Source organism: Myotis yumanensis, unplaced genomic scaffold (genome assembly GCF_028538775.1).
Source record: "Myotis yumanensis isolate MYYU_CA2020_CCGP unplaced genomic scaffold, mMyoYum1.0.hap1 SCAF_5, whole genome shotgun sequence".
NCBI lineage: Eukaryota > Metazoa > Chordata > Mammalia > Chiroptera > Vespertilionidae > Myotis > Myotis yumanensis.
The window spans coordinates 5649609-5676264 of NW_027223756.1; the positions used below are offsets into that span (position 1 = coordinate 5649609).

General features: G+C 39.9%; 1 protein-coding gene across 7 annotated transcripts in view; it reads left to right on the forward strand.

The window, feature by feature from the left end:
• The window catches only part of FBXW11 (F-box and WD repeat domain containing 11), a 101208-nt gene that overhangs the window by 32883 nt on the left and 41669 nt on the right, over positions 1-26656 (forward strand). For 3 of the 7 annotated variants that reach the window (XM_070414410.1, XM_070414407.1, XM_070414408.1), the window contains one exon: positions 5828-5929. The exons of the other annotated variants lie outside the window; for them this stretch is intronic. In XM_070414410.1, the coding sequence (XP_070270511.1) occupies positions 5879-5929 (51 nt within the window). In that variant the 5' untranslated portion in view covers positions 5828-5878. The remainder of the gene's footprint in view (positions 1-5827; positions 5930-26656) is intronic. 7 annotated transcript variants of the gene reach the window in all.

Sequence of the window (26656 nt, forward strand, 5' to 3'; positions counted from 1 at the left end):
TTTATGCTGTTTATTCCGCCTGGAATGTCTTTCTCTCTTTTTCCCCTGGCTGCCTCCTACTCATAGTTCAGACATCCTATCCTATAAGGGTGGGCTAAGTCTATCTGCATGCAAGCCTCTCTCTCTCTGTCTCTCTCTCTCTCTCTCTCTCTCTCTCTGTCTCTCTCTCTCTCTCTCTCTCTCTGTCTCTCTCTCTCTCTGTATTTACACTGCACATTCTCAAGATTTCCTCCTCTGAGCTGGGCAGGAGAGAGAATGGAGAGAATGTCTTATTTGCTTTTCTGTCTACAGATAGATGTTAGGATCAGATAAATGTTTTGTTGAATGGAATAGTATTAAACCATTCAACTTGGTTATCTCAGGCACGATGAGAAGAGGAAGAAGAGGCTGGTACTGATTCTGTGGGAAGTGGTTTAAAGAAAAAAATTCATGGGGTTTGTAGAAAACCTACAATAAGACATTTCTAAATCAAGAGTGATATTAGAGAGACAAGTAACATAAAATACCTCTTTGGTTAGCTTTTAAAAGAATTGCCTCTTTGAGGAGCAATCAGGGCAGAATATTCAAAACAATCCATCTAGAAACAGACCAGCATTAGCTTTTTTGAGTTCTTTTTCAAGCCAGCCAATCAGAAGACAAGGTGCCTGCAACCACATTTTCCTTTGGATTTGTGGTTCCTATGGCAATATGAAGAGAACCTAGGGCATTCCTCTCCTACCTCTTTAGTGACCTTTTGCTTCCGAAAAATGCCAAAAGTTATTCTTCTTGTCCATACTGACTTAGAGTGTTTCTCAGCAGTGTGGCCCCGGTTTTAGTTATATAGTAGATATGACAACATTAATAAACTACTAGTTTCCTTAACTAATGTGATAGTCCTTGACTGTAGAACCGATAAATATAGTCTGTGTAATTGGATGTTTGCTAATGTTAGGACCCTATGTGAATCGTTTCCTGTTATCTAGGAACAATCCTAAGACAGAATACTGGTCATTACAAGTAGCTAAATGTGAAATTATTATTACTATTATTATTTAAATATATTTTTATTGATTTCAGAGAGGAAGGGAGAGGCATAGAGAGATAGAAACATCAATGATGAGAGAGAATCATTGATTGGCAACCTCATGCACTCCCCTTATTGGGGATCAAGTCTGCAACCCAGGCATGTACTCTTGATTGGAATCGAACCCGGGACCCTTCAGTCCACAGGCTGACGCTCTATCCACTGAGCCAAACCAGCTAGGGCTAAATGTGAAATTATAACAAACATTTCTTAGGGGCTCTACCCATGAAAGGCCTCCCTTAAGTATGTCCATTGTGATCTCCCTGGGTTTCTCTTGAGCTTGAGGCTGAAGTCTTGAAAGAGGCTTAGTTTGTGTTGTTATTAGCTTAATAAGTAGGTCAATAAGTATTTGTTAAAATTGGGACACACCCAAGGTATCAGGGTAAGTTCTTCAAACATATTTAACAATGAGATAGTGTTCTAGAAGTTTAAATATAGACTACTTTAAAAATTAGCTTTGAAAGAAAGAGACAATAGTATACATTGTGAATATAGCCATTATGAAGAAGTCTTTACATTATTCAATTAAAGAATGATGGATAATAGTTATTCTGCAGTAGTCAGCATGGGTTTCCAACTAGGCCTCTAAAATTAGAAGCTTCAAGAATCAATTACTGCTGTGGTCCTTGTTGCATTTTAATGCTCTTAGGTTGATAAATGGGGAACTTTTATTTTTATCCTTTATTTTCAAATTAAATCAACGTTCTGTTGGGTTATTAGACCTAAGAGAACTCTTGTTCAGACTAGGAATATGGCCTTCCTTATTAAAAGGTGGGAGAGTGGCCTTTTCTATTGAAAAGACTATTTTCAGCACTGTGGTCGGTCACTCAGCTGCGAGGTAATGGAGTGTGGAAGTAGGGCAGTTCTAATACTTTTTATAAATACTGGCACCTCTCCATCCCACAGTATTTCCCATGGATAACAGAAAGATAAATTCTTGGAAATGAGACCCTCAAAGCGTCCTTTACATTTTTTTCCTGAAGTTTAATACCAAGCTTTAAAAAACCCTTGTAATAAGCAGTTAGTATATGTTTTTTTGGAAGAAATTTTTATTTAACACTAAAGGGAAGAGAGAGGAGAGGAAGCAAGCAAAGATAGGTAGGATTGGGGAGAGAGAGAGAGAGAGAGAGAGAGAGAGAGAGAGAGAGACTCAGACCCAGTGTCTGGACTTGAGGAGACGAGAACTTGGTGTTCAGCAGCACCCACATAGCCCTGCTGGAGGGAGACTGCAGCCCAGGTGCCCACAGGTCACAGCGTCTACCTCAGTGAAGTAGCCGTCAACGCCTTGGTTATAACAGTTAATGTTTTGAAATTAAATTCTTAGGACTTTCTTAAGTCTCAAAATTTTCTTTATATTAATTGCTTTCCATATTTTTGTGCGCATTGATTAGATCATTAGATGGTTAGAAAACCTTGGGAAGAGTATTATTTTTCTTTGCACTTTAGTGTCTTCACTTCTAATATCAGGGGTGGATTTGGACTAAATAGTCTTCCTGTTTTCATAGTTTATGATTCTTTGATTTATTGAATGTGAAAATTTATCTACTTTTTTTTTTTAAGTTTTGGATCCCAAGTTATTAGCAGAATCTAATCAGGGTACAGTATCTTATGCCTTCATGGTTTTTAACCTTTGAGGCAAACATTTTTTAAAATTTGTATTTATTAATTTGAGAGAGAGAGAGAGAGAATGTGGTGGGGGGAGAGAAACATCAATTTTGTTGTTCCACCTGTCCATGCATTCACTGGTTGATTCTTGTATGTGCCCCGACTGGGGATCAAACCCATAACCTTGGTATATCTGGATGATGCTCTAGCCAACTGAGCTACCCCACAAGGGCCGAGGCAGCTATAGTAAACCTTGCAGAGGGAACCTGACTGTTCTTACTGAATAAATGAACATTGATTTGTAGGTGACTTTGATGTTAACTTGGAATTAGTTGCTGAATGCATGTATAATCCTTAAACTCTATTCTGAGATCCAAATGCTTCTATGACAGGGTGGGCAACCTTTTTGTGAGTGCGTGCCAAAACCAGCAAAATCTCTGTCTCAAAATTCTTCTGCGTGCCAACCCTAATTTTTTGAGAACATGTTACGCCTACTTGATATCTCTTAAGGTGTACATATGTGAAGAACCTTGAAGAAATAATAAAATTCATTTGAGCGACAAAAACACAGTATATGATGATGAAAAATACATTTATTTTTTAATGTATACATGTACACTGATAGTCCGACAGAAAACTTTATGACTCCGTTTGATATTATCAGTGGGACTTTTGCTGCTGCATCACTGATGACAGAGATTTTACATCAGGTTTATATTTCGTGACCTTCAGAGATATGCACGAGCTACTACTTTCATCTGTCAGGCTACTCCTATTACGAGACTTAACAAAATTCATCACTGAGAACAAAGATTCACAAGCGTATGTGGATGAAACCAAAACACTGGTCGGCTCTAGGAAGGCAGGGAGAGTTAAGGCAGAGGCATAGAAATTGCTCTTCCCCTCTCTAGTCAATCCATGTCTATGGTCTTTAAGATAACTTATTATGTAAAATTATTTATTTATCTAAGATGCACCTACACTGAATTTATCTGAAAAATAAAAAAGTCGATATTAAGAAAAAAATTGTAAATGGAAGATTATAAGAGAGGGTTTCGCGTGCCAGCAAAAGTTACTGGCGTGCCATGTTTGGCACGCGTGCCAGGGGTTGCCCACCCCTGTTCTATGATTTGGATACCTGCAAAGAATCTCCCCCTCCCCCCATTTAAATTGAACTATGAGGATGTTGGGAGTTTATTTAAATTGAGTAATCTGTATAATCTGTGTATAGCTATGTGTTGTTCGGGGCCTTTTCTCTGCCCATTTACTTCTGATTGTGCTGATGTAAGTATTCGTTTAATAAGCATTTGCTACATGTCTCTGAATACAGTTGGTTGTAGTGGGAAGAAAACACGTTTGCTTAGAGTGAGACAGGATTAATTTGCAGTCCTAATTCTGCCATCAGTTAGCGCCTGTTCTCTTGCACTTGGACACGTTGCTACTTCAACAAATCAAGCCCTTCTGACCCTCAGTTTCCTCTTCTGTAAAGTGCCTAATACCTGTCTTACAAGGGTTTGTGAGCGTTTACTACGTCAGCTGTCTAGCATGTTACAGAGCTTGATAAATGGCAGCTGTTTTCATTATACAAGCATTTATGCAGCATCTTTTGTGGCACTCTATGGAAGTGTTGGGGTGACAGAATATGTCTGCCTGGAGTATCAGTGATACACTTGTAATATATTGGCTATGGTAAGCTTTGGAATAAAGGCACACATTGGAAATGTATGGCATTTTCATTGTTACCAAAAAAAGCTGCTTAATTTTTAAAAAAAATTCCATTTGATTCCTTGGTTTTGTATTTTTCAACTGCCTTTTCAAAATAATCGCAATATTCTAGTTACACTACGGGTGAGATGTCACTAATAAGCGGCAGATGCCGGATAGGAGCCAGGTGTGTAACAGTCTTTGTTTATGTTACTTTTGGGGTAACCATAGAATTTTTCTACCAAACCAGAGCAAAAAGTGTGAAAATTATGCTGGAATAACAAGTAGAAACCTGGACTTGTTTATATACATGAAGCTGTTTGACGCTCCTAATTATAGCTAGGATAAACAGTTTGAGGTCGGGTCTAAGACTTCTGGAGTATTTTACTTAAACCCAAATACCCACCTTCAAATTTTTTTTGCATGATTATTGATTTTGCCATAGTAAATTAATTGACGTTAGATCTGAAAAAGCACTTATGAATACCATAAGTAATCTAATGGTTTTAAAATACTAACCATAATGCATGTTTATTTTTATATTTTACATTTTTTCTTAATTCCCTGAAAACCCAGCAAGCTTTTCAAAGAGAATGGAATAGGTAAATGAATAAGCTTTTAATTCTTGCTCATGTCCAATGAGCTTTGCAAACAAAGCTCAAGGTGAAAATCATGATATTCCCAAGTTTTTTCTTTGGGAAGGCAAAGTGTGTATGATACTAAAAATCAGATGTGTTTTTAATCAGCTCTTTTTAATTGCCTGTCTCTAGCAACCTATCACTCATCTTTCTTGTTCCTATTGCTTAATGTCTCTAGGTTTCCTATGATTTTATTTAGGGAAGTGCATAACTAACCACATGATAAAAATTCAGGTGATCAAAGTTTTTACAAAAGAGGCACCAGTCTTGTGGAATGAATGTGGGTTTTAATAACAGACAAACCAAGGTTTGAAATTCTGGCTCTCCCCTCTGCTGTGTGCCCTGGCAAATGACTTAACTAACCTCTCTGAGCCTCAGTTTCCTTACACTGTGGTGTGGGAATTAGAGAACACATTGAAAGTGCCTGGCACATAGTAGGTGACGTATTGATGGCAATTATAATTATGTGACATAAGCTTACTTTTATGAAGTTGTAGTCATAATCTCACCACTAATCTCGTTTTGCATTCAAACGTTCACAGCTCCCTTTAATGGGTTTTCATTTAATCATTCTCTCTCCCTCTTGATTCAACCGTATCTAGAGGATTAGTGGTTGGCAGCAGCAACCTTTTAATAGGACAGAAAGTGGGCCCTCTCCCAAGGTTTCAGTAAGTTGCCTGTCACCACCATCCCTGACCTCCAAACTGCCACGGGTGCACCCCCCTGCCCAACTAACATTCAAGTTGCCTGTGTGAAGGAGTGATTTGTTGCGGCCTCTAACTGCTTCTTCTCTTCCTTCCTTTTTGTCATCCTGCAGTGTTCTGTGCCAAGGTCTTTGTGGCTAGGCTGCGCCAACCTGGTAGAGAGCATGTGCGCACTGAGTTGCCTGCAGAGCATGCCCAGTGTCAGATGTCTCCAGGTGCCTCTCTTCTTTCTTGTTGTAAATGTGTTTTTACGTATGCCATGAACATTTGTTGAAACTTGCAGTAGTGTGTTTAAGCCAATGTTAAGTCTGCTAAATGTTCTGTGTAACCCTCTGCTTTCCTCCAGCCTGGGTGCCCCGCATGGAGGAGTTAGGACCAAGAGGGGCCCTTCTGAGCGAATGGGTCTTGGGCTGGGCCCTGTTCTGCTCCTCTTTTTCTGCTCCTGCTTTTAATTCTTACCCCGTCCCTTGAAGTTGTGATTCTCATGTTTAACAGTCGTGCATGTGCCCAAAAAACCCTGACATTTTCCATTTGGCTACTTTTAACAGCTCTTTGTTCAATCGGGAGGGTTTTATAATTAAAATGGTGGTTTTTCTATTTTGAAACGCATCCTTTTGGCTTGCTTTCTTTCCCTCCTTCAAAAAAGGAGTGGGGGAGAGAATCACCAATGGTGGAAAGCCTCAAATTGAAGTTTACAAAGATCACAGCTTTATGCTGCCAACAACTGTCAGTGTGGGCCACTTCCCAAAGGCCAGATCTGACACCTGTCCTCTGGTCCACCCAGTGTTCCAGGCCGAGGCCGGCAGAGAATTCCACAGATAAAAGTCAAACTTTTGGGGGGAGCGGGGAGGGGTTGCTCAGGAAAACAAAACTGTTTGCAGGAGTGCAGCCTGACTGAGCTCACTATTGGGACCGATTCTCAGAGTGCCAGGCAGAAGACACTGTGGCTTCCCTGGGGAAGCTCTGGTTGGAGAAAGCATGTGTTTAATTAAGTATGGTTTCAATGGCAGTATTCCCTTTTCATCACTGCATATTCCAGACAGTTTGATATATCTTTAAAACGCATTATTAAATTCCTGGCATCCTGGTGAGACTGCCCTGTTTCAGGGAAATAGTAAAATCCGCAAGTGAGCTAGAGGGATATGATTAATGGCAGGGGTGACTTGACTGTTCTCAAGGTTATCTTTCTATTCATGTTCGGTCTTTAAATGGAACTGGGGAGCCAGGAAGGAGGAACACTTCCTTCATATTGGGATTGTGCATTTTATTTACTTGTTGGCAAACATTCTGATTAGCATTTGTGTGGTTATTGATTCAAATTGCTTTTTGTAGAAAATGGTACCGCAATTTCACTAACACATTAACTAGAGAGTGGATTCAATATAAGATCCAGTTGTCTTAGAGTCTATATAAAAAGGTGGGCTATAACTCGTAGGGTCCAGGGACTGGGTGTTTCACTGAGGCTGCGTGGTAATGAATATTTATCTGTGGAACAGCAGCTTCTCTGCATGCGATGTCACTTGAACAAAAATGTTCTTGAAGTGGCCGGCGTTAGGGCATGTGCTCTTCCTTGGTGCTAAATAATGGATATTCGCATTAGAGTAATAGTGTACATCTTTGTCTCTGTTTTTTTTCCCTGAAAAATGCTTATTACTTGAATGTTACAATTGCTTTTTAGTAGGGGTAGAAATTTAAGAAGGGGGAGAATTGTAGTTGTGAGGTTTGGAAGTGCAGAAACTGTTTTTGCACTCAGTTAAAAGTAATTGACCAATGAACGGAAAGGCATCACTCAGTATATTTTGAACAGTGTTGGGAATTCACAAGGTGGGCTGAGTGGGAGGAAGTATGGGTTCCTACCTTGTTGAAATGGAAACTGAAATGTGTTAAAAGTTTGTCTTTGACTCATCTCTCCCAGTGAAAATCATTTAAGAGAAAAAATGGAAACTTTACCTTGATTGGACTTTGAGATAAGGTGAAATATGGAATGATCGATACTCACTAAAATGTGAATGGAGCAAATATTGTCTTTCCAGGTGTAGAGGGGATTTCGTTAGGTTTTTATTTTCTTCAGTGTATAAAATGAAATATGTACTCACCTGATTGAAATGAGAACATCACGACTCTGTTTTGTTCCATTTGTGAATGAAAAGTAAACATGTATTAATGAACCTGGGAGACTGCCTTTCTCTTTCTCATTGGTTTTACGTATCATTTTAATACCAGTACTTCCTCTCCATTTCCAGTCTCCAACCTGTGTTAAAAAGTAGTGACGGAATTTGGGTTTGAGCTTTCAAAGAATGCCTGTTGCTTATGTGCTATATGTTTATCACAAAGATGACTTGCTTGACATTGCACAGCAAGTCCAGGTGAGCAGTAACAGGCCACCTGGAGAGCCTGGTTGACTTTGCTTGTGCTCCTGAGTTGCATGAAAGGGTCCCCCTTAAAATGGTCACACTGGACCTATTGACAGTTTAACTTTAGCCAGTTAGCCTGTTTACATGACTGAATGAAAGAATTTTCTGAAAAGCAGGAGTAAAGATGTAGATATTGTTAGGCCTAATGCAATCCCTCTAGTTTCTGCTGTAGATGTGAACAGAAAGGGCATAAAAAATAAAAATCATTTACCTCAATACACCTGTTTTAAAAAAATCACTTACCACCAGCTTGGTGCTTCACATACATAGCTTTGTGATAACTGTGTGAGGTAGGCCTTATCATCCCCATTTTTCAATGTGGAAGGTGAGCCTCAGAGGTGATGTGTGTGATTGGACCAAGTTAACATTTGCATAGCTGTGAAATGATGGGGCTGGCATTTGAGCTCCAGATTTGTCTGATTCCGAAATTTGACACTGGAATGTTACTATTTCTAGAGTTTTCCATCCTCATTTTGTTCGTGAAAACTTGACTATTGATATCTGGTGTATAACTTGTTTAGTCATTATTTCAGAATAAAAAATGAAATACCTGCCAGATGTCTGTAGGAGGGGAAATTGCATTCCCTTTGCCAAAATGAGCTCTCTGAACCTGAAAGCTAGTGAGATTCCTCAGTGGCGTTTCTGCAGCTGAGTTCCATGGCTGTCTACTGACATTTGCTATGCGCAGGGCCTGCCCTGGTGCTGGGCATAGAGAGATGAACAGCACAGACTTGTTACCTGCTCTCAAGAAGCCTATTGTAGTAAGTAGACCTGTGAACAAAAGTCCAGACTGAACCACAGTGTCCAGTGTGTATGCGTAATAAAACTCGGAAGTTAGCCAGACCTGTATGTGGTTTTAAAAAAATAAGAACCAGTTTAAACTAGGACCGAACCCTCAGCATTTTTTAGGACAGCTGAACTGGAATATCTAGATGTGTGTGACCCAGGCTGAACCTCATGGCCGTTTCAGTTGGTTCAGGGAGCCAGATTCAACCAGTTGGTTGTTAACATCAGATACTCAAGAGTTCAGACCGTGTAGGGTATTTTCTAAGACTCCAAGACTTCTGTGGCACAAGAGTGACACCAGTGTTAATGCTAGTACAGTATCGGTCATTTATTTTCCACCTCCTTATGGCTGTGTCAGGCTACAGGCACAGGGTTATCTCATTTAATCCTTTATGGAGAAGTTGTCTATCATGCCTATTTTGTCTATGAAGTTGAATTGAATCGTCTAAGGCTGCACATTTATTTTAAGTGGCAGAACTGAGCAATAAACCGAAGTCTGGTAACTGCAAAGCTAATGTTTTAGTCCCCATGCTATAGTGACATCAACTTGGCAACTGCCATTTTTAGCTTGAAACAAATTCCTCTCTTTATTTTTAGTGTTAAAGGCCTAAGGCTAATGGACTCGAATGTAGAGGTTCCACGTTAGTGGGCTGACAACTTTTCTTGGCAATGCCACGGGCAAGCTCTTACCGGAGCGGGTGTTGATAGCTTTCTGTGGGGGGAGGACAGATTACGTGGAACGACAGCGCGGATCACGAGAATCACGTTTAGTGCCTCCTGCCTAGCTCCAGTGGAGACAGTGCTGGACAGTGATATACCTTCTTGGCAGCTGCTTTGCTGTTTCTCTTCTGACTTTGGATGTGTACAGTGAGCACAGTGGTTTGAGGACACCGCAGTGGGAACTTGGCTACCAACCGGAGAGGATACACATTAGAGAAGGGAGACAGCTTGGTGGACAGAACCCTGCCTCTGGCGCATACAAACTCGAGTTCTACTCTGGTGCCGCTGCTCCGTAGCTCTGACACTAGGCAAGTTATCCGCCTTCCTGACCCTCAGTTTCCTTATCCCCCAGTGGAGGTAGTTTTATCTGCCTTCAGAGTTCTGTGGCGTAGAGGAAGGTAACAGCCGCCTCTCTTGCGGATTGCCTACTCTTTTGGGGACAAAAATCTATTTCTTTTCCTGGTTCCCTACTCAAGAAGTGAGAATTCCAGTCTTAGAGTCTTAGATCCAGGGCAGGGTAAGGGTAAGAAAATGAAGACCGTGCACATGATGTGGCCCTGCTGTCGGGTGTTCTCCTTTGGTTACTAAAAAAAAATAAAAAAACTCCATTGGTAATCTCCCCACTCATCACCACCCAGAGGGACATTGGTCTGTCTGCTCTGTCTGCTCCCTGCCTGTTGGGCAGGGAAGAATCCATCAAATCGTGCAGGTTCCCTGTGTTATTACGGTGATGATGATGATAATAACCGTGGTGTTGTGACTGCACCTCGCCCAGAATAACTCTGCATTTATCTGTTTTATATAGCAGAGCTCTTAGAAGTTAAAATCTTAACTCCTATGGAAATTTTCACACACACACAAACAAACAAACATTCAAGTCAACTTTGAACAGATTTTTAAATTAAACTGTTTTTAGCTCAACTTTTCCTTCTCCAACTTTGAGTTTTAAAGCAAATCTTAGAAGGCTTAAATAAAAAAGGAGTTTGACAAATCACTGTTTTATGTCAGGATTCAAAATTTTTAAACAAGGTTCAAAGATTTAAAAATAATACAGTTGTACTGAAGGTTATAAAAGACATGTAAAGTTTCCTTCGATCCCAGGTCTCACTTGCCAAAGTACCCCTTACTGGTTTCCCATTATCTCAGAAAAAAAAGCTTTAAAAAATACAAACAGAACCATACTATATATTTATTACTTTTAATTAATAACTTTTTCAGTTAATAATATACGTTGATCATTTTTTCATATCAGCACATAAAACCCTACTATTTTATAGCGATGTAGTAGTATTTTATCATATGGCTTTGTAATTTTTAAAAAATATATATTTAATTGATTTCAGAGAGGAAAGGAGAGGGAGAGATAGATAGAAACATTAATAATGAGAATCATTGATAGGCTGCCTCCTGCACACCCCACACTGGGGATTGAGCCCGCAACCCTGACTGGGAATTGAGCCATGACCTCCTGTCTCATAGGTACACGCACAGCTACTGAGCCACGCCAGCTGGGCTGTAAATTTATTTTTTTGTATTAATATAGCCAGTTCCTTGTTTGAGGAGCTTTAGGCTTTAGTGTGTGTGTGTGTGTGTGTGTGTGTGTGTGTGTGTGTGTGAGAGACAGCACTTTACTAATTTCATTGAACATATAATTTTTGGCTTGCATGATTATGTCTGTAGAATAAATTCCTAGAAGTATAATTGCTTGGTTAAGGAATATCAGTATTTTATTAAGTTATCTGCATAGAGACAAGTTTAATAATCTCTCCCACCCCAACAGATGTAAATGGTTTGTTGTCTGCCTTTCTTTGCATATTTGTTCTCTTTGTTCATGGGAAGATATGTAACTCTACAATTACAGGGGGTCCTCCCTCCCCCCTTTGGTCTCACCCTACAATAATCAGAATGCAGCTTTCTTTATTTCCTTTACTTAATTTTTTTATTGCTTTGAGAGAGAGAAACATCAATTTGTTGTTCTACTTATGTATGCAATCATTGGTTGATTCTTGTATGTGCCCTGACCTAGGATTCAGCCTGTGACCTTGGTGTATGGGGATGACACTCTAACCAAATGAGCTACCTGACCAGGGCCTTTTTCCTTAATGTTGTACTGCAGACCTGTCCCCAGATTCATAAAGTCTGTAAGTCTTCCACCAATGGCACCTTTATCATTTGTAGGTTGGGAGGAGAGAAGGAGAGGACTGTTATTTTTCTTTTTTGAATTACAACATATGTAAAGAAAAGTGCAGAAATCTTAAGTGTATAGCTCAGTGATTTATCAAAAAGTGGGCAATGCTTTATTTATGGCTAACTTGTTTTCATGGAGGGTAGACCAGTTTAGTTCAGTCATTGTCATAGCACTGGATAGCATTTAAAAATATTTAAGTTTTGCTTAAAAGCAAATATGATTAAAAATAACCTGCACTTGTTTACATTTCAATTAATAATAAAAATGACATATTAACATGATGCATTAAGACTTTCTACCATCATTTTAAATCACTGCATAACACTCTCCTTAATAGATATATTACTGATTTTCAGAAACCCTCTCTTCTGTATAAAGACTGCTTTGCTTTTTGAAACATTTTAAGTCATGTTGAGTAGATCATTTTTGTACCTAAATATACTTACGTGATGATTTCTTAGGTGAAAGAGTGTGCACAATTAAAACACTGTAGGTGGCTAAATTATACTTTAGAGAGGCTGGCTCAAAAGAAAACACCCAAAAAACCCCAGCCCTAGCTGGTTTGGCTAAGTGGATAGAGCATCAGCCTGCGGACTGAGGGGTCCCAGGTTCGATTCTGGTCTGGGGCACATGCCTGGGTTGTGGGCTTGATCCCCATTAGGGGACGTGCAGGAGGCAGCTGATCAGTGAGTGATTCTCTCTCCTCATTGATGTTTCTACCTCTGTAGGCCTGTGGTCCCACGCTATGCTGTCTTTTACGTATAATCCTAGTTTCAGAGTGTCTTGTTAATGGTGAGGGCTTTGAAAGTTTAGTGCCAAACAAAGATTCATTTTAACATTTTTCTAAAAGAATAATTTTTATCTGTTCTTGTTATAATTGGAAATTTTAAAAAAATCATTTGCATGTCATATTTTCTGAAGTCAGGGTGACTTGGTGGTCAGCAAGTAAATAAATCCCTATCTTGCTGAAATGAAAGTTCTGATGGTGCCACCATACCTGACTGGCATCCAAGAAATCACATGCATTTTCTGTGGAAGAGAGCCTCTGCTGTGAGAATATTAAAACTAAAACTGGTTTTACTAACGGTTTTAATTTATGGTTTTCAGAACAATGCGTATGATGGATAAGGTTTAACAGTATAATTTGAGGATAGGGAAGTGAGTAAATGGGGTTCAGACCACATTAAAATATGTCTTTTTACATTTTTCAACAAAAATGTGATATGCCTCATACTACTCATGTCTATTATGATGTTTGTAAAACAAATGCTGGTTGTATTCTATTGCTTTACATTGTTTTGTTTATGAGAGTAACCCTTTTTCATTGGTATAATCTCACTTCATTGTAGTGTTTTTTGTTGTTGTTTTGTTAATCCTCACCCAAGGATATTTTTCCATTGATCTTTAGAGAGAGTGGAAGGGAGGGGGAGAGACACAGAGAGAGAAACCTGAGCAAATTCAGATAGAGAGAAAGAGAGCTTGTGACTTGCCTAAGGGTACACACCTACTAAGGCTTTAAACCTAGTCTGTCTATTCCAGTATACCTTACTGCTTCTTAAAGTAGAAACTATTTTCATAGAGATGATTATTTTAAGTTGTAAAGAGTTTTCTAGATCTTAGAACAATTACACAATAGGAATGCAACTTACTATACCTGTAGCTTACACAATCAAATACCTTTTTTTAGAGGCCTTCTCTAACCACCCAACCTAAAATAACTCTACTTTTCACTCAGTTCCTTCACCCGGCTTTATTTCCATTTTCTTCGTAGCACTTAGCACTGCCTGAAATCATATTCCGTGTTTGCTTTCCTCTCCTGTCTTCCTCCCTCACCAGTTCTCTGAGTTCTTTGAGTTTGTGTTCATGTGAGTTGAAAGAGTACCTTGAGTATAAATTGTGTGCTTTGAAGACTAGCTTGTATTTTTATTTTGCTTAAAAAATACTCTTTCTGATTATACAGTACATGCCTATTGTGGAATGTTGGGGTAAAGGTGGAAAGGAAAATGACAAGTAATTTTCAATTTAGAGAGTGCCACTCAGTGTTTTGGCATAGCTTTAGTTTTTAATCTCTGCATATGTTTTTAAGATCTTTAAGATAACTTAAAAAAAACCCTGTGTTTTTATTGATTTTAGAGAGAGAGGAAGGGAGAGGGATAGAGAGATAGAAACATTGATCGGCTGCCTCCTGCATGCCCCCTGTTGGGAACTGAGCCTGCAACTGGGGCATGTGCCCTGACCAGGAATTGAACTGATGCTCAACCATTGAACTACACAAGCCAGCATATGTTTTATAAGTGGAGATTATTTTATATATATTTTGTATATTTTTATATGTACACATGCACACACATACATATTGTGACCCTTGAACAACATAGGTTTTAATTGCACAGGTCCACCTTTACATGGACCCCCCCCCAAATACTGTTTTCTCTCCATGGTTTGGAGTTTGCTGATATACAGGGTCAACTGTATACATTGATCTACACCATTTTCTATTTTAATCTTGAGCATCCTCGAATTTGATATTTGAGGAGGTCCTAGAATCAGTCCCCTGCGAATACTGAGGGACAACTAAGTTTTTGGGGAGTTAGAAGTTATACATGGACATTTGACTGTGCCAGGGGGACAGTGCCCCTACCACCTGCATTTTTCAAGAGTCAACTGTAATTTTATATGCAATATTTTATACTTTATATGCTTTGTGCACTTGTTCAGGATGGTTAAGTTAATGTTCTATTATTAAAAATTTCTCATAACATAATTTGAAAGTACTATATAATGTATTTTACAAACATCCCAAAATGTGCCATTTTTCTGAGTGCTTAGAATCTTCACTTTTTATTACTAAAAAACTAATCACCATCTTTGTGCATAAAATGTTTGCCTGCATTTTGAACTACTTAGGCTCTATGATAGGAGATGGGCTGTATATCTCTTGTCAAACTGTTTTCCAGAAGGTTGACATCTCATTTGTACTCTCACTAGGATTGAACAGTATTATTTTGGAAAAGCTTAACAAGCCTTTTTTTAAGTGATTCAGTGTGTATTCTAAATTCACAAGCCTCTTTACCAATGGCAACTCCCCTCTCGGAGCAATTAGAGTATATGTTGAGTCAGCTAAGGCCTGGCCTACTAAAAGATCTCATACTACTGGATTGCTTGGCCAAGAAATAGAACTCCAGACACACAACAGCTGTGCCAGCCTGTGCTATCCTATTGAGTTGCCTGGGTGCTCTGACTAGAGTTCAAAATCAAGATCATTCCATTAGAAAGAGGTTATTCCGAAAATACTTAAAGCATAGAATCACTCATACATCTTGTACAAATTTCCGACTGCCAACTGTGTGCCATGCATTCTGTTAATACAAAGAACCAGCTGTCAACCTCTGTAGGTAGGTTGCATGTGAAGACTCATTTCCCTATTGTAAGGAACCTTCCTTCTACCTCATCCTCCATTTAGAAAACCAGGCGTCACTTGAAGTAAAAGGCAAATGTTAAAGCCTTCATCTTTAAGACCACAGGACATGAAAAATTAGTATTAGAGTAATGGTAGGCAGAAGAAACTGTCACCTAACTAATTACAAGAAGAGACTTTGCCAAAAGCAGCATTGCTCAGGGGCATCCGGTAGAGTCCACAGGATAGGTGGGTGTCATCCAGTCGTGAATGGCCTGGGGCAGACACAGGGACCTGTACTATGAGCTCAGTACTATGAGCTGTTTACTAATATCATCTGATGGTGGTGATGAAAAGGGGCACAAAAGATTGCAGCACACTTTTTCCTAGGGACTTGATCCCACAATTTGAAGTGTTGGGTGTTAATGTGAACTATCTATTAAAAGATTGCTTTTTATTTCTTTTGAGGCCATGTCAAGCTTCGTTGTAAGTTACAATACAAAGTGGATTGAATGCTTTCTCATGCTCTAAGGTTTCAGTGTGTATTTCCTCCAAAGGAGGGTATTTTACATAATCATAACATGAGAATCAACTCAGTAAATTAACATCGGTGCATCTGCCATCCAGTCCGCAGTCTCTGCTCAGTTACATCTGAGGTCCCGGTAATGTCCATTGTAGCAAAGGTATCAGTTCAGCATGACGTGTTGCCTTTACCTGTCAGACTTCTTTAGTTTCTTTCAGTCCGGAAGATTTCCTTCTCAATCTTTGCTGGACTTTTGTGATCTAGATACTTGATTACAGATCATTATTTTGTAGTATGTCTGCCCATTTGGATTTGTCTGTTGCTTCCTTATGATTAGATGTAGGTTATTCATCTTCGACAGAAACATCACAAAAATAATGCTGGGCTCTCCTTGCATCCTGTCTGGTGGTACATGGTTTTGATTGATCTCTTTACTAAGGGTGGTCATCTTGATTCCTTGAGCTAGGTGGTATCTAGCAGCTTTCTTCACTGTAAACTTAGGTCTTTTCCCTTTGTAATTAAGTGTTTTGTTTTTGTGGAGAGGTACTTTGAAATGGTGTAAATGTTCTCTTTCATGCAAAGTTCATTTTATTCATTTGGTCTATCTGAATAGACTTGTGGTTTCCTATTTTAGTCAGTGAGAAGCATCTGTTGTTATCATTTATTTTGATGGTCAAAGTTTGTCCAGTGGGTGCCCTTTCAAGCTGGCTCCTGTATTCTTGTGATCTGGCCCCCTAATTCTTGAAGCACTTCCTTTCTGCTGCAACACAGATGCTCCAGGCTCATCTTGTATTTCCCCTACTCAGCCTTGGAGTCAGTCACTTCTCCAAGGTCCCTGGTTCTTTTGGTGAAGAATGGGATTTAGATCTGGGTGGTACGTGTGCTCAGGGTGCTATTTAGGATGTCGTTGCTTCCAGGCCTCTTAGCCAGTCGTGTTTGGTAATGTATGTATAGGTCAGTCTCTCTATTAAAGAAGACTCCCTCCTTTTCTATGTACTAAAAACCAAGTTCCCAATGATGTCTCCATTCTAGCCTTCTATAAGGTAATAACCCTGTTCATATTCATAACTCTCCTTTCTCTAACAGTGAGAAACCCGGCTCCTATTTTTCACAGTATATATGCTTGAGCAGTTCTAGAATGTATATTAAATAGTTTTAGAATTGCTCATCTATATCACTGAAAAATAAATGTACTAACCACACTGAATTTCTTTACAGTTGAAACATGTTTGTGGCTATATAGTCTAGCTATTGAGTTCAAGAGTCACTTGGATTAGTTTTCTTCTACCATTGAATGTGTTTATGTTATTCATTTGAAATGTATTTAGGTTCATTTATTTCTGTTGATATTCCATCTCTCCTAGTTCTTGTTGATTTTAATTTTATTTGTGTATATAAAGCATTTAATGTAGTTCTCAGAATTAAGTCAACACAAAAAGTAATTCTTTCTGTCATTTCCCCTTCTTCCATTCTTTCCATCCTATTTCCACTTAACCAGTTTCATTAGTTTCTGGTTTATCCTTTCTGGGTTGTTCTTTAAAATATATTTTTATTGATTTCAGAGAGGAAGGGAGAGGGAGAGAGAGATAGAAACATCAATGATGAGAGAGAATCATTGATTGACTGCCTCCTGCACTCCCCCTATGGGGATTGAGCCACAACTCAGGCATGTGCCCTGACCAGGAATCAAATTGTGACCTCCTGGTTCATAGGTCGATGCTCAACCACTGAGCAGCACCAGCTGGGCCTTTCTGGTATTTTTAATGCAATAATGAAAAGATACACTCTTTCACACTTTACTTGTTTTACCCAAAAATATACACTGAAAATTACTCTATTTTAGTCCATAGAGGCCTTTCTTATTCTTGCTTCAGGCTACATAGTTCTCTATTATTTTGATACCATAGTTTACTCAGCCAGTATCTAATGTATGACCATGTGGTTTGTTTCCAGTGTTTTTGTGTTGTTGTAGTTTTAAAAATTACAACCAGTGTTCTAGTGAATAACCTTGTGCATATGTATTTTCTTTTTTTTTTTTAAAGATATTTTTATTTATTTCTGAGGAAGGGAGCGGGAGAGAGAGATAGAAACATCAATGATGAGAGAGAATCATTGATCGGCTGCCTCCTGCAAGCCCCGAATCGGGGACCAAGCCCACAACCCGAGCATATGCCCTTGGCTGGAATCGAACCTGGGACCCTTCAATCTGCAGGTCGACGCTCTATCCACTGAGCCAAACCAGCTAGGGCTGTATTTTCATATTGTTACCTAATTATAGTGTAACTTCAGGGAAAATTCCTGGAAGTGGAATTTTAGAATTGCTCATCTGTATCACTGAAAAATAAATGTACTAACCACACTGAGTTTCTTTACACTGGGGTTGCTGGATCATAAAGTAAATGCAGGATCAAAAGTAGTGCTGGATCAAAGTTTAAAACTACCTAGTAGTTTTGTGGGATATTGCCAAATTCTCCTCTGGGCAATGCCTGTTTCCTCCCTGTTCCACAGACAGGGTATTTGCCAGTGTTAGGTAAGAAATATGTGCATCCTTTTAATTACAAGTATGAAGAGCTTTTACTTAAGGGTCTTTTTAAAAAATATATATTTTATTGCTTTTTTACAGAGAGGAAGGGAGAGGGATAGAGAGTTAGAAACATTGATGAGAGAGAAACACCCATCAGCTGCCTCCTGCACACCTCCTACTGGGGATGTGCCGGCGACCAAGGTACATGCCCTTGGCCGGAATCGAACCTGGGACCTTTCAGTCCGCAGGCAGACGCTCTCTCCACTGAGCCAAAACGGTTAGGGTTAAGGGTCTTTTTTATATCTGTTAAAAGGTCTGTGTATATCTTTTCCTCATTTTCCTATTGGGACTTTGGTAATTTTGACCCCCTCAATTAAAAAAAAATATTTTTAGGCATGTAAGTCCTTTTATCTGTGACATACGTTACAAAGACTTCTTTCCAGTTTTTCACTTACCTTTTGACTTTGTTCATGGCGTTTTTAAAGATATTGCTATGTAAAAGTTTAATATTTTTATATAGCCAATTCTTTCTATCTTTTCTTTTATTACATCTGAATTTTGACTCATAGTTAAATAACATTTCCCTTCACCCAGGTTTTAAAGAAATTCACATGTCTTTTCCCAGTACTTATAATTTCACTCTCTAAATTTCTGAGCAATTTGGAGTCTATTCATATATATTGTGTTAAGTATGGATCTAATTTTATCTTTTTCCAAATGGCTAACCATTTGCCCCAGGACTTCTTATTAAAAGGTTCCCATGATCTGAAATGTCACTTTTATCATGTACTAAATCTCCATATGTACTTGGATCTATTTATGGACATTCTGTTCCATTTGACCAGGATTTGGCCAAACCCAGCCCTGTTTTTGTAAATAATGTTCAATTGGAGCACGTCCACACTCATTCATTTACATATTGTCTATGGCTGCTTTTGTGCTACAACAGAAGAGTTGAGTAGTCGTGGCAGAAACTGTAGGCTTTCACAGCTTAAAATATTTACCCTCTGAATACAGAAAAGGCTTGCCCGACCCCTACGTTGAAGTAATTGTGTATTTACACACCATAAAAGTACCTCATTTTTAGTGTCTTACAGTGCATTTTAATGTCTTATAGGGCTTCATTTCCCCTGCAGTTTTTCTTTCTCCGTGTTTTTTTTTCTTTTCTGAGTAGTCTTACAAGTTTATTTTTTCCATGTGAACTTGAGTATCAACTTGTCTTTTTCCATAAGGAGCTTTTTGTGTGATTGTTGGGCATGTGTGAAATTTACAAATTAGGGTGAACTATCATCTTTATAAATGTTGAGTGGTCTTGCTGAAGAACAAGTTATGAAGAAAATAATAGAGAAACTTACCAAAGAACTAACCAATCCACAGCATGCATCAAACCAACCTAGTTTCACAGGGAAGTTGTAGCAAATCTTCAGAGGATACTCAGGCCAGAGCTTCATAAATTGTTCCATAGCATTGAGTTAAGGAAAACTTTAATTCTTTTTATAGGAATTATTTCTAGTTTATTATCTTTTGATCAGAGACCATTATTATTTGACTTTTCTCCTTTATGAAAGTTACTAGTTCTTTGTGACCTAATACCTGACCAATTCTAATAAATTTTTCACGTGTATCTCTGTTAATGGTTGAAGGTTGACGTCTTTAAGATCTGCCTACCTTCTTGATTATGTTTATCCTTCTGAACTTTATTTTTTGTTCTCTTGATCTGTCTTATTGGGAGTAGTCTATTAGTATACTTTTAGTCCATGTCATTTTGCATACCCTTTGGTTTCTCTCTTTTCAGGGTGTGTTTTCTTTGCTTTTTTATTTTTGAAATTTCCTTTGAAAATTAGGAAGGTTGTATTTTTGTTCTATTGATTAGCCTTTACTTAATAATTTTTTAAATGCCTCTAATTATTGATTTCTTATTTAATGTCTTAACAATTTTATCTATCTTTAATGGTATTCTTTACTTGCCACCTATTTCCGATGCAGTAATCAGAGTTTATTTCTTCTTTCTGATCCCTTCTTTCAATTTTTAAGTTGCATTATTTGTACTTTATCAGAATGTATGAAATATTATTCTGCCCTGATTTTCATCTTTGCTTTATTCTTAAGTCCATAATTAATTATCTTAAATGTGTACCATTAAATTTTTTGCTAAAGTTTTCCAAGTATTCTCTTTGTTACTCAAGAAGGGCTCAATAGATACAAAATTCCCTGCCCTGTTACTTATTAAAGACTATTTTCTATTGCCTTTTGATATAAAATCACTGCTTTACACTTTCTTTACTAGTTTTTGCAGTGTGCTGCTCCACTAATGCTTGCTTTGAATGTTGTTTTCAAGTAGTTTGATGCCAGTCTAACTCATTCTCATTCTCATTCTCTCTCTCTCTCTCTTAAATTACTTGGGACTGGAGACTGTGAGAAGTTTTTTCTTTATCTTTAAAATCTAATTTTCCTAGGCTATATCTTGGAGTTTAATGCTGTGGGCCATTTTTTTCTAGTATCTGGAGACCCTTTTTACATATGGTCTGGTTTTAAAGATATTACAGCTTTATTAAGATATAATTTACATACCATACAACTTAGACACTTGAAGTATACAATTCATTGATTTTTAGTGTATTCACAGAATTGTGCAACTATTAATGCAATCAATTTAGAGCATATACATTACCCCAAAATGAAACCTTTTTAGTTGTCACTCCTCATTTCCTCTCATTCAGCCCTTGGTAACCACTTGGATGATAATTCTAAATGCCATTTCTGTTTCTTTATTTTAGTGCATGCGTGAGTGCGCGCGCGCGTGTGTGTGTGTGTTTAGAAACTCCAATTATACATAGGATCTTCTTTGTCTTCCATGTCAACTACTTTATCTCTGTCCTATTTTGCTTCTTTATCTCATTTTTATTCTCTTAGGTTATTTTCCTGCTTTTCGTCAATGCCTTTTTATATTTTTCATTTGAATTTAACATTCTTGGGCATTGTAATTTACTTTCATTTATTTTGTAACTAGAGGCCTGGTGCATGAAATTCATGCATGGGTAGGGTCCCTAGGCCTGGCTGGCGATCAGGGCTGATCGGGGCCTTCTGGCTGCTGGCCGGGGCCTTCCTTTGTTCCATGCCACCCTGGTGGTCAGCACATGTCATAGCGAGTGATTGAACTCCTGGTCAAACTCCTGAGGGGACACTTTGCATATTAGCCTTTTATATATATAGACCTTTTAATTATTTATTTGAGTGAAACCTTTTTTTTTTTCATTTCTTTTTGCAAATTTTGGTACATTGCTGTCCTTAAATTTTGAATATATGATTCAAGGCATCTATATCTATCTATCTATCCTATCTAATAAAAGAGAAACATGGTAATTAGCCGTACATCTGCTACCTTTCCCATTGGCTAATCAGGGAGATATGCAAATTAATTGCCAGCCAAGATGGTGGCCGGCAGCCAGGCAGCTTGAAGCTAACAGGGAGGCTTGCTTGCTCCAGTGACTGCGGACTCCAACGTTCCCCGCCTGACTTGCCAGCCTCTCAGCTGCAACTCTAAGCAACTATGTTGCAAATATAGAAGCTAAACAAAACCCCAGAAACCTGCTTTATTCAGCCGGGCTTCAGCCAGCCAGACCGAAACATTGTATCAAATACAGAAGGTAAACAAAGGCCAGAAACTTGCTTTCAGCAGCCGAGGCCTCAGAGCTAAAGCTGGCCCAGAATAAAAAAAAAAGAAAGAAAAAAAGGAGCGGTTGGGAGCTTCAGTCACCCGCCAGCCTGAAAACGGCCTTCAGCCCTCAGCCAGCCCCCACCCGTGCACCAGGCCTCTATTCTATATAGTAAAAGGGTAATATGCCTCCCGGCACCGGGATCAGCGTGACAGGGGGCAGCGCCCAAACCCCCTGATCACCCTGCGGCTCTGTGTGTGACAGGGGGCAGGGCCACAACCTCCCTATCTGCCCTGCTCTGTTCGTGACAAGGGAAGGCGCCCCAACCGCCTGATCAGCCCTGCTCTGTGCCTGATGGGGGGAGCACCCCAACCCCCTGATCGCCCTGCAGCTCTGTGTGTGACAGGGTGCAGCACCCCAACCCCCTGATCGGCCCTGCTCTATGGGTGATAGAGGGCAGCACCCCAACCTCCCCGCCCCCCCACGGGCCCTGCTCTGTGTGTGACGGGGTAGAGCCATAACCTCCCCATCGGCCCTGCCCTGAGTGTGACAGTGACGGCGCCCCAACCCCCTGATCGGCCCTGCTCTGTGGGTGATAGAGGGCGGCGCCCCAACCCCCTGATCCGCCCTGCTCTGTGTGTGACAGGGGGCGGTGCCCCAACTCCCCTATCGGCCCTACTCTGTGAGTGACGGGGGAGCTCCCCAACCCCCTGATGGGCCCTGCTCTGTGCGTGACGGGGGAGCTCCTCAACCCCCTGATCGGCCCTGCTCTGTGTGTGACAGGGTACGGAGCCCCAACCCCCCTGATCCGCCCTGCTCTGTGTGTGACAGGGGGCGGTGCCCCAACTCCCCTATTGGCCCTACTCTGTGAGTGACAGGGGGGAGCTCCTCAACCCCCTGATCGGCCCTGCTCTGAGCCCAACCAGGGGCAGCACCTAGTGATTGGGCCTGCCCTCTGCCACCCGGGAGCAGGCCTAAGCCAGCAGGTCATTATCTCCTGAGGGGTCCCAGACTGCGAGAGGGCACAGGCTGGGCTGAGGGACCCCCCCCTCCCTGCCGAGTGCACAAATTTTTGTGCACCGGGCCTCTAGTATATATATAAAAGGCTAATATGCTCTGACCATCTGACTGGTCGCTATGACGTGCACTGACCACCACGGGCAGACACTCAACTCAGGAGCTGCAGTGACATGCACTGGCCATTTACAAAGAAATGGGACCGCAGACCTGGCGCCGACAAAGTAACACTCGGCTTCCCCCAAGTGGGACACGGGCCCCACCACCACGCCGGAGCGACACCCACCAAATTGCAGCCAAGGCTGCCAAGACCCCATGGCACAAAATGCGGCGCACTGCCCAGTCCAGCCTGGAAACGGTGGCTGTGGGTGCTGGGTAATGACGTCACATAGCAATGCCTGGCTTCCTCTCCCTAGTGACTAGCCTCCTTGGGGTTTCTTCAGCCCAGGAACCCGACTTGCTTTATAGCCAGGTGCAAACATTTTACACTTTAACCAAATGTCTGTGAAACGTTTTCACATGCCTCATCTCATTTGATCCTCACAGAAGTGAGTAGGTAGATTAGAGACTCAGTAGAATCCTATTTTCTTTTCATTAGCTGGAAAACGGAGATTTAGAAAGTTTAGAAACTTGACTGAAAAGAAGTAAAAAATGGTGGGACTTGAAAATGACTTCAGGTTTTCTCACTGCACAGAATATAGTCAAACATTGCTGCAGTTAAATATTTTAGCTTTTGTTCTCCCTGTGTGATCTATAATAATAATCTGCTTCGTGTTGATATTTACTGCTGTGTTGCTGACAACTACCTGAAAGAGAAGTTGGGGTGCTTCACTGGGCTGGGAAAAGTTTAGCTAAATTAGAAAGCAGGTCTAATTAAGCAAGTTTATCTAAATATATATAAAGCTCTCGCTGGCGCCAATCACATGCGTGTTTCGATTGGTCATTGTTGATTGTGAATTTGGTTGACACTTCTATTATAGAAAAAGGGCGATAGTGATATTAAAATATGTCTTCTAATTAATTTCCTTTCAACATGCACAAATTCGTGCATCAGGCCTTTAGTTTAAAAATAACATTGAATGCTTGCTGGAACATATTTAATTCAGTTTGGAGTAACTCTTTTTGATCAGATTCAGTAAAAGCAGAATGCCCTGATACACTAAGGCATACATTGTATACAATAAGATCACTTCTCTCATACAGAACTAGCATGATAGCATCTATGTACTGTCCTTAGGAAAATTAAGGAAATAGTTACCGAAGTCCTCTTAATTATTTTGCTGCTACATGATTTTTATAATGGATTTAAATGTAATAATTTTTATTTTTATTACATTGTAGAAAGAAAACAACTGTTTTTCTCCCCTATAATAGTATTCGTTTGGAGGGAGAAGAGATTTCTGATAAATTTAGTGGTAGCCAGAGCTATTGTATTAAAAAATCAGGTGTACATAGATACATTCATGGCTCTCTTCCTTCTTGAGTTGCAAGATTAGTATTAGAGCTAGGGGCTGCTTATTTGTCTAAGCTCGTCCCTTCTTTTTCCAAATGAATGCTTTGGCTTTCTAATGATCTCATTTATCTTGGCAATATGTTGGTAAGGTTTAGTTGTAAGGGGAAAGAATTTTAGGCTAGATTAGGGGCCTTGGTGCAATTAATAAGAACAAAACAAAGGTGTTCGCTTTGCCTCTGCCTGTCATTATTCTATGTACTTATCTTTGGCGGTTATGGCAAGTTGTAATTGGCAAACTGGATTTAGACATTTCTGCTTCGCCTGATCTTAAATATATCATAATCTCTACCTGACTTCTAATTATATTTGAGATCTCCTCTGTATCCTAATGCTTTGTCAGTTTTTTAAAAAAATGGAAAATCAGATGGTTTGGTCTACTTGATTAGTCACATATGAAAAGATGTTAAAATTTTGTTTTTCCTTAATATACTGTGTGGTATTTTATTAATTACATTAAAGCACACATTATCCTTTTTATACATTTTGCCTTTTAGTGATTTTAAATCACTTTTTAGGCTCTTTATTCAATGGTTTGACTTGAATAAGGTTCTCCTTGCAATGATGACTGCTTTCCTTTTAATTTGAATTTTCCTGTATATTTTTGCTCGTTGCCATCCTTAATGTCTTAAATCCCTGTGTGACACACAGAGCAGGGCGGATCAGGGGGTTGGGGCGCCGCCCTCTATCACCCACAGAGCAGGGCCGATCAGGGGGTTGGGGCGCCGCCACTGTCACACTCAGGGCAGGGCCGATGGGGAGGTTATGGCTCTACCCCGCCTTTTGGTGTAATTTGTCTCATGCTTATCTTTGTGGGCAGGGGAATGCCCAGATTCAATTTCATTTTATTTAAAAATGTTGGTTGCCGCCTATTAAATTGATTTCGTAGGCTATAGCCAGCAGTTGGAAAACACCTAGTTGTGTTTTTCTATATGGAAAGTACAGTGAGTTCTGAGTTGAACCAACCTAGATCTTGAGTGTCATCTCTCTCATTTACTAACTGTGTGACTCTTAACCAGTTACTTACTTCTCTGATCCTGTTTCTTCTGTAAATTTGGAATATTTACTTATATATATTGTCTGAAGATTAAAAGACAATGTATTAAACAAGCCTAGTACAGATACTCAATGAAGTTAGCTAGTAGCACTTTTCATTATGTACCTGCCATCCTTAATGTCTTAAATCCCAACATTTAAAAACACGTGGGAGAACGGCAGAATGCCTCCATGGCTTCCAGATCCTTTGTAGGTTTCTTTCTGCTTCCTCTCAGGAGTAAAGAAGCTTTTTGTATGAAAAATTTTACATTTATATGCATTTCTCATCATGAAACTCAAAATACAGACTTTGTAGCATTTTAAAAGTAGGAAATTTATTCCTCTTATATAGCTCTTCAAGGACATAATTTTCTAAATGAGATGTAGTCTGTGTTAGTTGGTGGCACCTACTGGCAGAAATAGATCACTGCTTAGAGCTGTTCTGCCTACACGCACACTAACCTACATAGCAGCCGGGGAAGGCTGATGGGGAATAGGAAAGATATATCTGGTATTTACCAAACGTGGGCGTTTCCTTTGTCTCCCAGAGCATTTATTTGTCTGGTTAAGTGGGAGGAGGAAGGAATTCTACCATGCTGTTGCCCTAGTCCAGTGTTTGCCAATATGTGCTGAGCTGTTAATTAAGAGATATTATAAGAAGGGGGTGTCCATATCCAACAAACTTGGGAAAGCTAGGCTCAGCCAAATGAACTTGACTTTAATTATGAGATGTGACAGAGCCTTTGCTGTCTTAGGGAAGTATATTACAAATGGGGTGGGGATGGGGCTTGGTCAGGGGTGGGGAGAGCACTCACCCAGCACACAGCATTTGTCAAACTTAATGAGACCCTGGGACCCTTTTTCCTCGGAACATTTCTGTGTCACCTGGAATTCCTTTGGAAACGATCCTCTGATCAGTGTAGCTTGAGAGCAGCATTTCCCATGGGCATGTCCTCCTGAAGGCTCGGCAAGAGAAGGAGCAGGCATTAGTTCTCGTGGCATTTGGTAGTTAAGTATCATGCGTGGGCTCGAGCCTGTCGTTATGGTACCAGTGCAGACTCCTTACTTAGGATGGTGCCACTACATGGACCACATCATCTGGCCGTCGTAGTGATTTCAAAGTAGATATTATAGTGCATAGATTTCCCCGGGGAACTTAAACGGAGCGGCAG